The 16010-nt window shown below is 56.9% G+C and overlaps 7 protein-coding genes across 7 annotated transcripts; 3 read left to right on the forward strand and 4 right to left on the reverse strand.

Annotated features, from left to right (window-relative positions):
• Positions 1–756: 756 nt before the first annotated feature.
• On the forward strand, positions 757–2283 carry PG985_005325 (uncharacterized protein; the record flags this gene model as incomplete). Its single annotated transcript, XM_066825094.1, has 1 exon — positions 757–2283. One exon carries the CDS (start codon positions 757–759, stop codon positions 2281–2283), a length of 1527 nt encoding a protein of 508 aa, XP_066688254.1.
• A 217-nt stretch (positions 2284–2500) lies between these two features.
• Positions 2501–4371, reverse strand: PG985_005326 (aminotriazole resistance protein; the record flags this gene model as incomplete). The annotated part of the gene is made up of 5 exons (XM_066825095.1): positions 2501–2776; positions 2855–3040; positions 3097–3243; positions 3302–3458; positions 3527–4371. The coding sequence occupies 5 exons, from the start codon at positions 4369–4371 to the stop codon at positions 2501–2503; spliced, it is 1611 nt and encodes a 536-aa protein (XP_066688255.1).
• A 645-nt stretch (positions 4372–5016) lies between these two features.
• On the reverse strand, positions 5017–6675 carry PG985_005327 (uncharacterized protein; the record flags this gene model as incomplete). The annotated part of the gene is made up of 1 exon (XM_066825096.1): positions 5017–6675. The coding sequence occupies one exon, from the start codon at positions 6673–6675 to the stop codon at positions 5017–5019; it is 1659 nt and encodes a 552-aa protein (XP_066688256.1).
• A 698-nt stretch (positions 6676–7373) lies between these two features.
• PG985_005328 (uncharacterized protein) lies at positions 7374–8363 on the reverse strand (the record flags this gene model as incomplete). Its single annotated transcript, XM_066825097.1, has 1 exon — positions 7374–8363. One exon carries the CDS (start codon positions 8361–8363, stop codon positions 7374–7376), a length of 990 nt encoding a protein of 329 aa, XP_066688257.1.
• Positions 8364–8974: 611 nt separating this feature from the next.
• PG985_005329 (uncharacterized protein) lies at positions 8975–9373 on the forward strand (the record flags this gene model as incomplete). Its single annotated transcript, XM_066825098.1, has 1 exon — positions 8975–9373. One exon carries the CDS (start codon positions 8975–8977, stop codon positions 9371–9373), a length of 399 nt encoding a protein of 132 aa, XP_066688258.1.
• Positions 9374–9495: 122 nt separating this feature from the next.
• Positions 9496–10700, reverse strand: PG985_005330 (oxidoreductase; the record flags this gene model as incomplete). The annotated part of the gene is made up of 3 exons (XM_066825099.1): positions 9496–9995; positions 10055–10450; positions 10508–10700. The coding sequence occupies 3 exons, from the start codon at positions 10698–10700 to the stop codon at positions 9496–9498; spliced, it is 1089 nt and encodes a 362-aa protein (XP_066688259.1).
• Positions 10701–13777: 3077 nt separating this feature from the next.
• On the forward strand, positions 13778–15571 carry PG985_005331 (uncharacterized protein; the record flags this gene model as incomplete). The annotated part of the gene is made up of 4 exons (XM_066825100.1): positions 13778–13977; positions 14043–14370; positions 14447–15187; positions 15449–15571. 4 exons carry the CDS (start codon positions 13778–13780, stop codon positions 15569–15571), a joined length of 1392 nt encoding a protein of 463 aa, XP_066688260.1.
• Between the last annotated feature and the right edge of the window lie 439 nt (positions 15572–16010).

Raw genomic sequence — 16010 nt, forward strand, 5'->3', positions numbered from 1 at the left:
CCATCTTTGTTGACTGACGTGGGTTCCCGATTTATATAGGTATCCGTGCCCAAGAGACGGGAGTACACTAGCGCTGGACGGGTCTATATAATTCTAGATCGCGGTCTCTAGGATTGTCAGTGCTTCCGTGTCGGTCTGTTCCCCCGCAGTTGTGGCCCGAGGGGCCCACCACGGCTGCTGTTGAACTTAGGAGCGTTCGTATCCGGGAGTTGCCAAGCCGAATCTGAACGGCGCATTCCTGATTGGGAAGTCTTTTCTCAGTCAATACCTTCATTTCACAAGTTTGTGATCGGACACCCAGAAAATTGGGTCGGCGACAGACCTTCCACGGGCACTAGAACTATAGCCGGCACTAACCAAGGGGCACTAGCCGTTTCCCCTGGACGAGCTGAATGTACTATTGACTGCTAATTCGTAGTCGTACTTGTAAGCTTGAGCACTCCTGCCTACTACGGGACACCTACGCCCCAACCGTGACTAGTGATGAGGGTAGCGTCCCCGTACGTCTGTTGCTCTTTCAGTTACGGCATGGCCGTTCGGGAACTCTTTTGGTATGCCGGCGCTACTACCTTTAGCTGGGCCGGGCGAGACTTGTTCAAGTGATCTATGCCTTTTTGATCAAGCGGTATTAGTGTCCCATCCCTCCCAAGAGCCCGAGCCAGAAGAGCGGTTGGACTACGCTTGCTGCCTTTGCTGCCAACCACATTCTCTTACTTGGCCCTCTGCTGGTGCCGCATCCACTCACTCACTGTCGCCATGTTTTCTTCTTCCCTCCTCCTCGCGTCCTTGGCTGGTCTCGCCGCCTCGCTGCCCAACGAGATATCCGTCAGAACCACGAGGGCGGCTGGTAACCCATTCCTTTCCTCGTGCACTCCCGACCAATGTCTTTCGGCCGTAGTCGGTGCGGCGCTCCCCGCCCCATCCAAGGCCTTGGAGGACTGCTCCGCGTTTCTGCAGCAGAGCACATCGATGGTTACCGCACGCGCGACGCCAGTAACCGTGACGATAACCCAGGCCCAGTCTGGGGCCGCCACATCTACCACCACGGCCTATGACAACACGACCACGACCACTACCGTTGGTGTGCCTGTCACCGTTTTCGATACGGTCAGTGAGACGGACACCGTTACCGAAACCTCACAGGTCACTGCGACCTCGGTTGTCACTAGTTTGGTGACGGTCACGGGCTTGGACCTTAGCTTGACCACCTTGACCCAGACGTCGACTTCGGTAGAGACGGATGTGACGACCTCTGTGCAGACCATCGCCCCGCAGAAGCGCGATGTGCTTCAGGAGGGCCCGAAGATCAAGGGCCGTTGCAAACACCCACAAGGCACTACCAGCAGCAGCATGCTTTCGCTGCCCTCGGGATGCACCAACGCCGTTGAGTACGCATCTGCCTGCGCTTGCGCCGTCGTGTCCGCCACTGCTGTCACGGTGACACTGACGCACGAAGCGGAGCCTGCCACTGTGACGGCTACCGTCGTGGTCGTCACAGAGACGCTCACCCGCACCGCCGTGTCGACGGTGACGGAATCACACAGCACTACCGAGACCTTGAACGCGACAGCCCTCGTCAGTGCCACCGTCCAAGTAACCGACATCGCTCTGACCACGACCACCCAAACCGTGTACGTCACCAATTCATCCACCGACATCGTCACCACCACCCTCGTCGTCCCCACTACCACCACAACAACGACGGTGCAGACCGTGACCGCGGCCGCCCCCTCGGGACCCAGCTGCCCCGCGGTGCCCCCCACCTGCGCCCAGCCCTCCTTCCGTCTCCAGGTCGCCAACGGGACCGCGGCGGGCGACTACTTGGTCGCCAGAGCGCCCGGCCCCCGAGAAATCCTCAGCTACATCATCCTCTACAGCGCCGACCCCTCCAAAGCCACGACCTTCACCCTCGACGCCGGCGGCGTCCTCTTCGCCAACGTCGCCGCCGCCCCCGGCCCCCCCGGGTCTTCCCCGCTGGACCGCCGGGTGTACTACCTGCCCCAGGCCGGCTCCGACGGGGAACCCGCCGGCCTCGTCCCCCGGCCAGGGGCGGCCTATCGGCCGCTCTACGCCCAGACCGCCTGCGGACCACGTTGCCCCGCGACCATGGCCGCGGGCGCGACGGGCACCCTGCTTATTACCGGGGCGGGGGCCAACGGGGCGTTCGACACGTTCGGGTACTGCAACGGCAAGCTGACGGTGACGGTGGGTGGGGGCACCGGGTACTGCAGCGGAGGTTCCAACGAGGGTTATACGATCGCTTTGACTTACACCGTCGTCTAGGACCCATGTGCGGGGGGAGATGGACACATGGAATTTACCTGCTTAGACTATTTTATGCAAGTATAACAGCATGACCCCAGACTGACATTTCTCCTTTCCACCCTGTTCAACATACACTTGTAGGCACCTGGTCGGAATCATTGGGGTGGGAAGTGGCGATTTCGTGCACTTCCGCACCCGAGCTGCACCTGAAACAGAAGTTCTTATCCTTCTTTGCTTACGCCTCCTTCATATGCCCCTGCGTCTTGATGTTGAGCAGAGGCACCATCAGCAGACTAACGAAGCTCACGGCCGTAGCGAACCAGAAGAGCGCAGCGTATGGCTCGAAGGGATCGTGGGCGTAGTAGCCGCCGCCGGCCGGCTTCTCCGACACGCTGGCGAAGAGGGCGGCGCATATTCCGAGCCCGAGGACGGTGGCTAGCTTGATGGTGGTCTGGAAGACGGAGCTGGCGATGGACTGCTGCGACTTGGGCAGCGAGGAGACGACGTACATCTAGCGTCGTGTTGTTTTATCAGTAGCCAACTCGTTCATATCAAGTAGCTCACGAAGATATTTGCAGTCACTACTCACATTGACGACGTTGAACTCAAAGTCGGTCCCGAAGACCACGATGACGAATGCTGGGAACGTGAAGGCCCAGTAGGAGGCACCCGAGCGCTGCACCGCAACCAACAGGAAGGAAATGGTGAAACAGGCAGCGCCTATCCCCATTAACAGCTTGTTGGAGACGATGTGCAGGAGTCTCCCGGCGAGTATCTGTCATCGTTAGACACACCATCATGTGTTCGCAACCGCAGCGCTAAAGTACTCACATTGACAACGACTCCGGACACGGCAGCTGGTATCAGGCAAACCGCGGCGACAAGCGGAGAGTACCCGAAGACTTCCTGAAGGTAGAGCGCACCGAAGAAGAAGAGAGCGGGGAAAGACAGGAAACCGAGAAGCAAGATGGCCAGTAGCTGGCGGCACTTAGTATACGCTCAGAGAGGGATATTACTGGTGACCCAGCTAACTCACCAGACTGAATTCCTTGTCTCGCCAGACTCCCATGGGCATTAGCGGGTACGAGAACCGCGTCTCCCACCATACAAAGGCGACGAGAAGGAGCGGGCCCAGGGCTAGGAAGGCAATGATATATGGCGTACTCCAGCCCTGTGGCGAATCAGGACCGACACTAATGTCGTTGCCAGTCAGTCATGTACCAGCAGGGATAATGATGAGTGAAAGCAGCCGAGTACTTACCTGATGCCCGCAGTTAGGAGCCCAATCCCACAAATAGCCAACGTGACGCCAACAAAGTCGAACTGCCTCAGCGACTCCACGTTGAAGGGAAGCTTCTCGCTGTCGTCCGGGGGCACCGTGAAACAAGCGACGACGGCCACGGCCGCGTAGATGATAGCGAGCAGCCAAAACGACGCCGCCCACCCCGCGACCCGCGAGGCCGCGCCGGAGAAGACGGCGCTCACCGCGAAGCCGAGGTGGTTGCCGGAGCTGAAGCAGGCGAAGGCGTAGTTCTTGCGCCTGCCGGGCCGCTCGTAGAGACTCCCCAAGATCCCCTGGGCCGAGGGGATGACGGACGCCGACGCCAGGCCCATGACGGCGTTCAGCACGATCAGGGCGAGGGGATCGCGCGCGAAGCCCGTGGCGAGGGCCAGGAGGGCGAAGAGGAAAAGGCTCACCAGCAGGATGGCCCGGCGGCCGAACAGGTCGGCCACTTTGCCGAAGAAGAGCAGGAAGGAGCCAGAGGTCAGGCTGGAGGCGGCGACGACCCACGTCAGCTGGGAGGTGGCCATGCCGAGGTCCGCGCGCATGTCGGGCGAGACGATGAGGATGCTGCCCTGCAGGAAGCTGGGCATGGCGATGCTCATGGTGGCGGTCAGGACGAAGAGGATCTCGTGGGCCAGGGAGCGGAAGGCGGCCGGGCGCGCGTTGGGGTCCGTCTCGGGTTGGGCGAGAGCAGCAGCTTCTGCGTCGCTTCCGGGAGGTGGTGTTTTTGGAGCCTGTATCTCGGCGCTGTTCGTTATGGGCACCAGCTCGATCGAGTCATGGGCTGCGACAACCGCGGCCGCTTCCGTCATTGTTGCCATTGCTGCTGGAGTCGGTGACGCTGAGCAATTTTCCTATCAATGACTTCGCTTGTAATATCTGGTGCAACGATGGCTTCAAGGTGTATTAGTTACTTCCCAGTGTGTATACATGTACGGAGACGAGGATGAGCCCCGCCAGTGTCCGTACTTTACCTGCCGATGACCGGAGCTCTGGCAGACATTATGTATGACAGCCCACGCCCTTGATGACACCTGGGACACTCCAATCGGGGACCCTTGTGGCTTGAGAGACCGCCTAACCGGACTGCAGCTCCCCCTTAGCGGGGCAGGTAAACGAACAGTGCAGGTAAGTACTCAGCTAGAGCCAATCCGGGAAGCTGTTTGGCCTTCCAGCCCATTGCCCCTCTGGCCAAGAGGTACCCGAAAGCCAAGCGTCGGGCCCCAACTAACGTGAAGAATGAAGCATGGTCGATAGATGAGCACAAGCAGGAATAAACTGCTTATTGGTATTATTATTAAGTGTATGTTGAACGATGTGATGCCGTACTACTTGATTGAGAACCCGAATAAAAGGGCGCCGTTCCAAGCCCCCTTCGAACCCAGCCCTTGGAGTGGTTGCATCTCCAACAATCAGAGCTTAAAAGCGCGGCTGGCCAAGTACCGACGACAGACTAGGCATCTTCCTCAAACGACAGCGATGTAGTTCAAGACGACCGTCTCGGGCCGTCCCCCGTTGCAGAGGTCTCCGGCGCTCCCCCCGACCGAGAGTATCAGCCTGTCGTCGCAGAGAACCCACGTGTCGTAGGCCCCGTTCTTGCCCGCCGTCGGATACAGCCGGCCCGTGGCGGCGGGGCAGCCGGGCCCGGCGCCGGCGCTCGCGTACAGCGGCAGCGGCGGCGCGGACGCGATCTGGGGGACGGGGTAAAGCATAGAGAAGGTCGAGTAGACGACGCGGCCGGCCAGGCTGTTGGTGGCGTCGTAGAAGACCTGCGGGCCGCCCTCGGAGTCGGCCCGCAGGATGCCGCCGTAGCCGATGGTGAAGACGGCGGTGGCCCCCGACGTGGCGCGCAGCGACAGGGTGGGGAACCATTCGCCGTCCCAGTCGGCACCCCCGTACAGGAACTGGCCCTCGCGCGTGCCGCTGGCGATCTGGATGTGGAAGGTCGGCTGCGGCTGCGTGCAGACCGTGGGCGAGGCGGCGGCGGTCACCACCACGGTCGTCGTCGTGGTGCTGGCGACGGTCGACGTCTCGGTCTCGTAGTCGTAGTCGGTGAACTCCTTGACGACGCCCTCCTCGTACGTCTCCGTCACGGTGGCGACGGTCGTCTCGGCCGTGGTCGTGGTGAAGGCCGTGATGGTGGAGGTCTGGGTAATGCTCGAGTAGGCCGTCGCGAACACCGTGTCCGTACTCAGGACGGTTTCCGTGACCGTGACGATGGTGTTCACCGTCGCGGCGGGCCCGGCCGTCGTCACGTAGGCGCATGCGCAGGCGGAGGAGTACTGAGCGGCATCGGCGCAGAAAGTGGGGAACGAAGGGGCACTGGAAAGTGTCGACGTGCTGGAAGAGGCCGGGTAGCTGGAGGTGATGCTGGACGTGCTGAGAGAAGCTGAGTCGCTCGAAGCGCTGCTGGAAGTGCTGGAGGAAGGATCGCTTGTGATGGATTGGGATTGGTTCGAAGAAGCCGAGTCGCTTGAACTAGTACTGGGTGCCTCGATCGAAGAAGTGGAATCGCTTGAGCTGGCACTGGCTGTGATGGAGGCGCTTGACGGGGTGGTCGACTCGGGATGATGCCGGCAAGCGCCACGCTTGGGCTTAGGAGCCTTCAGCACATCACGCTTGGCGCCTCGAGGGACGACGGTCACGACGGTGGGCGTGGGGGTATATGTGGACGTGACCGTCTGGGTCTGCACCTCCGTGGTAGTCGTCGTCGTATCGACCTCGACGATGTTGCCCTCCAAGTAGGTAATGTAGCTTATCGAAACCTCGTAGTCGGTGACCTTCTCCGTCGTCGTGACCGTTTCCGTCGTGAGGACGTTAGAGACGAAGGTGGTGGGCAGGGTCTGCGTCACCGTCACCGTGACGGGGGGCGGGTTCGCCGTCACGAACGACCTGCTGGTCGAGGTCGAAGTGACCGGCGGCAGCTGATGCAGAAACGCGGAGCAGTCGTCCAAGGCCACGCTCGGGGTGGCAAGGGCAACCGCTATCACTCCATTGGCGCACGCATCGACTGCACAGGTGGGATTGTAGGGGTTTCCACGTCTGCTCAGTACGGATCTGCCCAGAATGTTGCCAGGCAGGGCCGCGACGGCGCCGACGAAAAGAGGGATGAGCAACGAAGACATGGCGGCGGAAGACGACGGAAGTCCAGCGAGTGAGTGAAGCTGATGCCGAAACCAAAAGTTCGTGGGATCCGAATCAAGTCATCGCGCACATAGCGGTGGGCGTCTTGGTTAACAAGACTTGCCTGCGGCAGAGCAGGGACATAGCCCAGACCACAGCAATATCTCCTATACCGCGAATGTTCCATTACCATAAGATTAGGATGCACCGCGAAACTGGCAAAGGTCGGTCTAGAAAACGAACGGTATCGTGCTAGAGAGCCGTTAGAGCTGCCGTGGCTGGCTGAGAAGAGCTGATTTCGGGACACTATTATGAATGCTAGTGTGGGTTCGGCTTAGCGATGGGCCTGAAGCGCTGAAGCTTGGGTCTTAGCAGTCAATAGGGTATTGTTCTTGCTCATAAGAAAAAGTTTGGGCCAGCGGGTAGAAAGAGCACGAACTCATCTAGAAGTATCAGCCGTAGCTTAGGGTCTAGTCTTAACCCGAATTTGGCATCGTGTTGCCCAGATCCGGACGTCGCAGCATCTCCATGCAGCATTCAGCTGAACGGAAAACGGGGCACTGGGGATGGTTCTAGGCGTGAGGTCTCCTTTTTAGCGCCGGAGCTCTTATTTCTTAGCGCTCAATTTCCAGCCGCAACTGCTACGCATCACAAGCGCCCACCTATCACCTGTCCATTTTCTGGAAGAATAACATCCTGGCTACGGCCCGCGAAGTTTGATCCGGACCCTGTCCAGCTCCACTAGCAACAGCGATCGACACACAATGTTGCTTGCCGCATAGCGTGCGACAACGGGCAGGGCGTCAAAGTACGAAATGGGCGTCATGGCCGACAATATCGAAGTCCCGTAGACCAGCTGCAACAGAGCCGCCAGCGCGGCAGCCGAGAAGAGCGCCTCGCTGATCCATCGCCTCGGTGCCTCGTAGGTCTCTTTCGTCAGGACGCGAGACCGTTTCGCCCGCGCGTCCTTCCCACTCTGCCGGAAGGTGAGGGTGGGGAGTCGGTACTGCTGGTAGACGGCGAGCAGGGCGAAAATGGCCGGGAAAACCCCCAGGAGGCCCCACGCCAGCGGCATGAAAACCGAGCCGCAGCGGAACCCCACCACGGCCCGCGAGTCGAGGTAGAGGGAGGTGGCTATGTTGTTCGCGATCGCGCCGATTGCCAGGACACGCAGGCCAACGTCGAACAACCTTCGTACGGCTCGATACTGGCTCGTGAGCCACCCGTCGTACAGGCGCACGAACTTCGAGGGCGTCTTGTTGACGATCTTGGCCACTTCCAGCGGGGTAAAGATGTGTCTGATTTGGAGGGCCGGCGCCCCAAGGGACAGGAGGATGGCTAGCAGGGGGTGATGCGTCGACAGGACCGCCAGCTCAGCAATGTCGGAGCCGACGAAGGACAGGATGGTGGGCGTCAGGCCCAGCACCACCTGCGAGTTGGCCAGGTTCGACTTGATCGACTCGCTCGAGTTCTCCAGGATGCAGTCCAGGGCGGCGGCGCACGGCGCCCGGAACCGGTCCTTGTTGTTGCCGTGGAAGTCGTCGATCTCGGTCGCGCATTGCTCCCTGGCGACCTGGCGCCAGTGGTAGTCGAAGTAAGGGAACCAGAGCCTGAACTTGTTGCTCCGGACACCAATCGCCACCACGTTCGCCATCCAAAGGAAGATTGAGAGTAGCCACACTTTATGCATTGTGACTCCTGCAACGCCTGCGTCGGCTCTAGGATAAGGAATTGCAACCTAGTGGATTGGTATGCACGTTGCGCACTCACATAAGTGCGCTAAGTTGGTAGATTTGATGGCAAGAGAGGAAAGAATAGAAAAGAGCACTTGGGTAAGATTTTATCGACTTCAAGCACTTTTTCAGCTTTTAGCTGTGCTTACGCGCCGAATGGACGAGGCTTACATTGCGGCTGGCTGGCTTTACTTGGCGTCGAGATCCATGTTAATTTAATGAGCGCGCACTCATCATCAGAGCGCCAGGAAGGTGTATTACAGCGGTGCGGGGATTGCTTCTACTTTGGTGTCGGTCGGTCATTCCTTCCCTTCACGAATTCTGTCACCACTAGTAAGCCAACTCGCCAACTTGCTTGTTCAGAGATTAGTATGGACACACAAAAGCGTCTGCCCAACTTGTCAACTGCCAATTGCCAACAGCAAAACGAACACCATTTCTCAACTCCAACTGTTGAAATCAACGTGCAAGCTCTCTCCTCGTCCATTCGTCAATCAAGTCTCCTTCTTCATCTGCCAAACAAAACAGGACAGAACAGAACCAAGAAGCTCCCCCCAACGAACTCGCCATGTTTGAGCACTTTGAGCTCCGCCACATCCCTGCCCTCGTCGCAGCGACCGGCATGACGTTCGGCGGCCTGTGGGTCTTCTTCGACCCCCACGCCGCCATGCGGTGGTACGACGCCAGCAGCGACGCCAGCAGCGACGCCAGCAGCCCCCAAGCCGCCGTCGTTATGCGCTTCAACACCGACCTCGGCCTGTCCATGTTCGCGCTCTATTTCACCGGCCAGTTCTTCGCCTGCGATGTCATCCTCGCCGTCGCGGGCGTCCACTTCGCGTTCGTCGACAGCTGGCTCGTCTGGCGCCAGGATGGCGACGCTGGCAACGCCGCTTTAGGGTTGCTCAGCACGGGCTGGATGGCGGCCGCGGGCCTTGCGTGCTGGACTTCTGGGGGCGCTCGTCGCTGATTGCGTCCGGGACGCCGGGCGGGGACACGTGGTACATCCTTCTATTAACTACCGACCTGTGTTACTTGAACTTCATTCTCTGCCAGGCTCTGTCTTCGTATCTTCCAGCGTCCGTGTTGCTCTCAAGAGTCCAGGCTTTCCAGGAACCGGTGCCTCTCAATCGCATCAGCAAAGTCACACAAGTGCTGCTTGGCTTCCTCATCCCCCGCGATCCCTTCGTACACTCTAGCTACATTCCTCGCCGGGATCGGCAGCTTGTCCCACTCATCCGCCTTGATGGGGACTTCGGTAACCTGGTCGGCCGCGGCATCGAAGAACTCGATCTTCTGATCCGGGTAGCCGATCTGCAGGAAGACTCCCGATGCTGTCACCCGAAGCTCGCCCTTGGTGCCCAGGATGCGCCAGTCCAGGGCAGGGGCCCCCTTGAACGGGTTTCCGCCTCGCAACGTGTACTGGACGGGGATAGAATTTACCAGCACGCCGTTGATGAAGATGGTGTCTTCGGCGGTCTGGGGGTGCTGGTTCGAGATGACGGTGCCGTCCGCCTTGGTCAACTTGACAAAGGGACGACGGACGGTCAACAGGGCGTTGCTTTTAGCGGGCTCAAAAGTCGACCCCAGTCCTGTCAGGTGGCACTGTCAGTCAATTCCCGCCAATGGAAAGTATTTGGATTGGCCTTACCTTGTTGAACCCAGTCGAGCGTGTGTCCGCTGTGGATGGTGAGCAAGTTGCCCCCGACGCTCTTGTCGGCAAAGTAGGCATAGGCCTCCATCGCCACATCGCCTCCCATCATGCCATAGCCGGAGCACGTGCTACTGAGCACCTCCCCAAGCTTACCGGACTCTATGAAGTCTCTGACGGTGGCAATTATGGGAGCCTGTCGTGCTTGGAGGCCCACGACAGCCGAGCCCTGCTTCTTGTGGCTTGCGATTTCCTCGGCATCCGCCAGGCTCTTGCCCAGGGGCCACTCGACGTAGACATCCTTGCCGGCCTTCAACGAAGGGACGATACCTTCGTTGTGTCGGTCAACACGAGTGCTGCAAACGACCAAGTCGACGTTGGGATCGTTGGCAAGATCTGGAGACCTGGGTCAGAGACTGGATAAAAGTCATACAGTCGAAAGTGGCAACTGACCTTCGGGACTACCGTAAGCCTTTGTAGACTCGGGCAAACCATGGATTTTGATTGCCTCTTGGGCACTCTCCACCGAGCTGTTCTGGATGGCCACGATCTCGAACTTGTCCGTCTGCTTGAGATAGGGCAGATGTGATACGGGGGCCCAGCCAGTCTTGGACAGACCGATGAAACCAACACGGATCGGCGCCATCTTGGGAAAAGTGGGTGAACTTGGTATTAGCGACTGTGTCAGTTGGGTATTCAAGGAGATCGCCGTACGGAGTACTGATGTAACACCTGGGGCAGAGACAGGAAGCGAAGCGGGATCCATTCAAAGATCCGAGGCTCGACCCAGATAGTGGATCCAAACACGTGACGCCTCCTCATTGGAAAGTCAACATTTTCCGGAATCAGCCGAGAGTCCCGATGTGGCCGGCCAGAGCCTCTTCCCAATCCGGCGTGTGCGGCCGGTGAAACGCAAATTGCAAGTGGGCGACCCGAACTCATCTCAAACGTCCACTTGAAATTCTGCCAGGATGTGCGAGTGAAATGAAGCATGATCCTTCCTACCTGCCAAGTTGCCGACAGGAGTTCCGTGTAACGCGTGAGTTCCTCCGAATGCACCGTTGACCAGCCGAATTGTCTCTCCGGAACCACAGTGCAGCTTTCAGTAGGTAGTATTGACGCGGCGCATGCGGGCGGGCTCACTGATTGGTTGCCATACGACTCCTCTGGGATGCGGGAAACCAATCAAAACTAGGGCCCCGTCCCGACAAGTCGGATCGCGCTTGGATTGCGGGTTTCAACTACACTTCGCATCATCTCCGTAGCCTCCAGAATCTTTATCTCACAAAAGCTGAACTGACGTTACGGGGGTGGGTGAAACCGTGGCATCTTCTTGAGTTGATCAGGCAATGGAGAGTAGCGGCCCGAGAAATTGTAAATTTTGGTTCGGTACGGAATGCATCAGTGTCTGGATAACACCTCGGCATGGTTACGTGGCATGGGAGCAGTCCCACATGAAGCAGCTCTCTCGCATCCATTCGTGGCCTACACAAAATACGTGGAAGATTCACGCACCATATAGCCGATCTTTTCGAAGGAGGCACAGTCCTTACCCTTGATACTAATCACACGCTATGAAACAACAGCCTTGCTTGCCTGGCAACAGTTTAGTTATGGAACGTCCAATGCGAAGGCCTGGTAAGGCGTGTGCTCTTTGGATGATCAGATACGAACTAGCGACTATAAGTAACAGCCCGTTAGCCCACAGGCATTCTTCCAAACCCGTTACTGCCTTCACCAACTTACACCAACATACATTTTACATTCTGAAGCCGGACTTCAGCATTTCAATTCAGCTTTATACTTTTCTCTCTTTCTTGCCCCATATCACAAAGATACAGCCAATTCCACTCGCCCAAGAACCCCCCTCAAGCCAAAATGCATCGCAATGTTCTTGCCACGTTCTTTCTTCTCGCTCTCAGCCCTTTCACTCAAGCACACAGTGTAGTTGTGAGCCCTGCCGGAGTCACGCAGGTCCATTGCAACATGAGTAGCGATGCCAGTAATGGTACACAGAATGCCGCAGGCAACAGTTCAAACACTCCGCGGGTATAAAGTGAGATATCAATCCCCGTGCATCTTGTTCAACCGTCCCAGGTCCGTAGGCATATGCTGATGATAGAGTTACCTTTATAGCTTGCGAAGGAGATTTGATCTGATAGGAAGGCCACGATGAGGGACATACTGGGGGTTGAGCGACAATCAATGCAACTATTTGCATATGAACGAGTGCAAGCAAAGCAGGATCAGATTGGACCAAACCACCACCACCTTTTGCTGCCGATAGTTTAGATCAATCAAGATAGGCTTGTCGACCTCCATCGTCCCGCCGTATGGTAGGACTGCCAGGAGCCGATCTATGGTAGTCCGGGCTAGAAAACCTATTGTTACCAGCTACTGACGGCTGAGCGGGCTGCGGATGCGCGCCGTTCCGACCCATGTGTTTTGCGTGACGTGCTTTCCAAACGGTTCTCATGGCTCAATAAAAAGTCGACCCACTAATCAGGTTACTAGCCCTTATAGCTCAGTGGTAGAGCGTTGCACTCGTAACAGGCGCGTTACCCGCCAGAGTCCATGCAAAGGTCCGCCGTTCAATCCGGCGTGAGGGCATTAAACTTTATCTTTTGCAATTTCTCTTTTTGTCTCCCCAAAACTGCGCATTCAACTAGCAGTGAGAATTGTTACCCTTAATCGGCCGAGGAAGGAGCGAAATGTGATGGGCGCCTAGAATATGAGGGATCTTCTGATTACCCTGCATGTTTAGTACCTGTAGACTTAACCACAACAGGAAGAGCATTGTAGCATATCATACAAGGCATCATCAAGTGCAAGCAGAGCAGGATCAAGTCGAACCAGTTTCCTTTCCTAGGGATTGCATAACGTGATCCAAGACAGACTTGTCAGTGACTCATCATACCGTCGTAGCGAGAGAGTGGCAGAAGCGCGACTGATTAGCATCCTGATTTTCACCTATGTTTTGGCTTGAGCAAGGAAAGAGATTGTTCCCAGCGACAGGCTGTAGAGCAAAATGTGGCCAACATGAGGGAGACTTAGCATAGCAGGCAAGCCCGTTCCGATTGACGTGTTTTGTCGTGACGTTTTGTGCGAGGCACTGGGCTGCTGTAAAAAGAAAGTGCCACATGATGGATGGGCTGGGAGCGGGAAGGTCCCATGTGCTTGCCGTTGCTGGGGTCTGCATCGAACAATTGCTGATGCCATGCCTCTCGAGTCTGTTTGGGAGGATACCATGGCAGCAAGATCGGCCGAGTTGCTTCGCTTTCTAGGGTCTGTGTACCCGACGTCGGTACAATTTTCGAGAACCACGACGTTATGGTGCTTCTCAGTTTGTCGAAAGCTAGCAGCATTGAGGCTGCTTTTTCCGTATGCTTTTCTGTCCCCATACGTTGAAGAGCCTTGTGCTTTGTTTGAGCGGCATCGCTTCGTAGGACATTTCACAATCGCGCCTGCTTGTTTCGTGTTTATCACCAAACTGGCAACCACGCAGGGGATCAAGCTGCTGCCACTTTCTGCCAGCCTTAACACCCCGCCCCAAAACATTTGCTACTCATGTTTGGGCCTTGCGTACCATTGATTTCTGCGATTCATCAGCTTTTCTGGGATTCATCAACTTTTCTGGGACTCACCAGCTTTTCTGCGATTCATCAGCTTTTCTGCTATTTTTGGTTCCTTGCTTTACATCTTTCCCACCACAAGTATCTCGACATGTCGTCTTCCGCCAAGCCTTCGCAGACGTTGGCCACAGACAGCCAGGAAGTACTCGACGAAGGAAGTCAGGCATACCGACTGGGCGGCTTTCATCCTGTTTACATCGGCGACATCTACCATGACAGATATGAGGTCCTGAGCAAGATTGGCTACGGCGGGTATTCAACCGTCTGGCTTGTTCGCGATGGCAAAGCAACGTAAGTTGGAGACCATCATTGTTTCCAAACACCAAGCGAGGCGAAGACGACTGAATACCATCTAGGAAAGGTGGTTCCTCCGAATTCCGAGCCCTCAAGGTCCTCAGTGCAGAGTGCTATGGGGCCGAGAAAGATATCTACGAGCGGGAGATCCTGCGCCACTTGAGATACGGAAACCCAATGCGCAGGGGATACGAGTTCATTTGCCATCTCGAAGATGACTTTGAGCACAAGGGCCCCAACGGAACCCATGTGTGCCTGGTGTTCCAGCTTTGCGGCGAGAGTATGCTGATGTACGGAGCACGGTTCGAGGACTTGATGATCCCAACTGAAGTGATGCGGCGCATCACGACCCAGCTACTGCTGGCCCTCGACTACGCCCACAAATTCGGGGTAATCCACACCGGCAAGTGCTTTCCACGCCGCATGTCGACCTCGGCTAATACTAATCCGCAATGTAGATATCCAGGCAAGCAACATCTTCGTGAAAATGAAGACCTACTCCCGCATCGAAAATGGTTATCTTGCGCAAGATACAGTCCAACAGAACAGATCGGAGGGACAGTACACTGTCATCCCCAGCCGCCCTCTTTCCCGTTACTCCTTCCAACCCGACGATCGAGTCGACGAGATCGACATTGTTCTTGGCGACTGGGGTTTCTCCTGCTGGACCGACTACCACCTATGCGAGGTGATCCAGCCCGTCACCCTACGTGCCCCCGAAGTCCTGCTCGGAGCCGGCTGGGGTCCGGCGGCGGACGTCTGGAGCGTGGGTGCCACCGTTCTCGAGATGTACCGAGATGTGCGCATGTTCATCGGCCTGACCGCACCGGACGGGCCCTACAAGCTGGGACAGCATTTGGCCGAGATTGAGCATCTGCTGGGCCCGTTTCCGAAGGCATTGCTAGACAAGGGGGATCCGGACAGAGTGGGGCGCATATTTGATAAGGATGGCAAGGTCAAGGATGTGGACGAGTCGGATGCCAACCTAGACAAGTGGAGTCCGGACACAGTGGGGCGCACGTTTGGTAAGAAACGCAAGTTCAAGTATGTAGACGAGTGGGATGCCGACCACAATCTGATGTCGGAGTGGTACACCCCGGGGCTGCCCCAGGACGTGAAGGCAAAATTTGTCGCATTCTTGAATGCGGCCATGGCAATTAATCCGGCCGATAGGCCAAAGCCAGCAGGTCTATTGATGGACCCTTGGGTGCACACACTGGGATAGCCTGAAGGGCTTCTTGGCTTGGGGAACTCTTGTCGCTATCACCTTGATGGTAACCCACGAGGCTATGCTTCATTGTTGACATCACGGATCGTTTGCTGTTATTAGTATAAGTTTCATTCTGTCAAATAGCATACCCGATGCTCATAGGAAATACATAAGTCCGATGTTATTGCGATGTTCCGGCTAGTGACCATCAGCTTGGTAATCCATCCTCATCGTTTGCGTCCACTTGAGTAAGTCCAGGGGATGATTCGGGGTCGTCCCGAGAGTGACGCGGCTTGGGCTTCGGAACGGTTCCGAGCCGGGGAGCGTTCCGAACTAGGTTTAAGCCTCCCCTTTCACCCACGCCGGGATGAGCAAACTTGACATGGGCGCACTTGGCTTGCTCGCCCCCTTAGCCACCATGGTTGTTTGCAGTGTGCGATCTGGGAATAGCCTCCCAAAGAGACATGAGGTCCTAGTAAAACTCCTCCTGAGGAATCGTCCGTGGTTACTTGGTTACCACTGGCTTGTCGTTGAAATAAGGACTTGCACTAGTTATCCACCTACGCTGTCAAGAGTTCGTCCGAAGTTGAGCACGACAGGGGTTGACGCGGTTGGCGCCACAAACCTTGATGGAGATAAAACCACCCCTTGAAGCAAAGTTTGATGAATATCAGTTCGCAACTAACCAGGGCCTGGAAGCATCGTCATTCGCCATTTTGCGTGCATGATTTACCTATAGGTCCAAACGGGGTGGTGTATTTGCAGATTATGCTGACGGCAGACTCGTTTTTCTTGTACTAGGCCATCATATCTACAGGCT

The sequence above is a fragment of the Apiospora marii genome (genome assembly GCF_038362585.1).
Source record: "Apiospora marii strain CBS 49790 chromosome Unknown utg000003l_segment0_segment0, whole genome shotgun sequence".
Classification (NCBI taxonomy): domain Eukaryota; kingdom Fungi; phylum Ascomycota; class Sordariomycetes; order Amphisphaeriales; family Apiosporaceae; genus Apiospora; species Apiospora marii.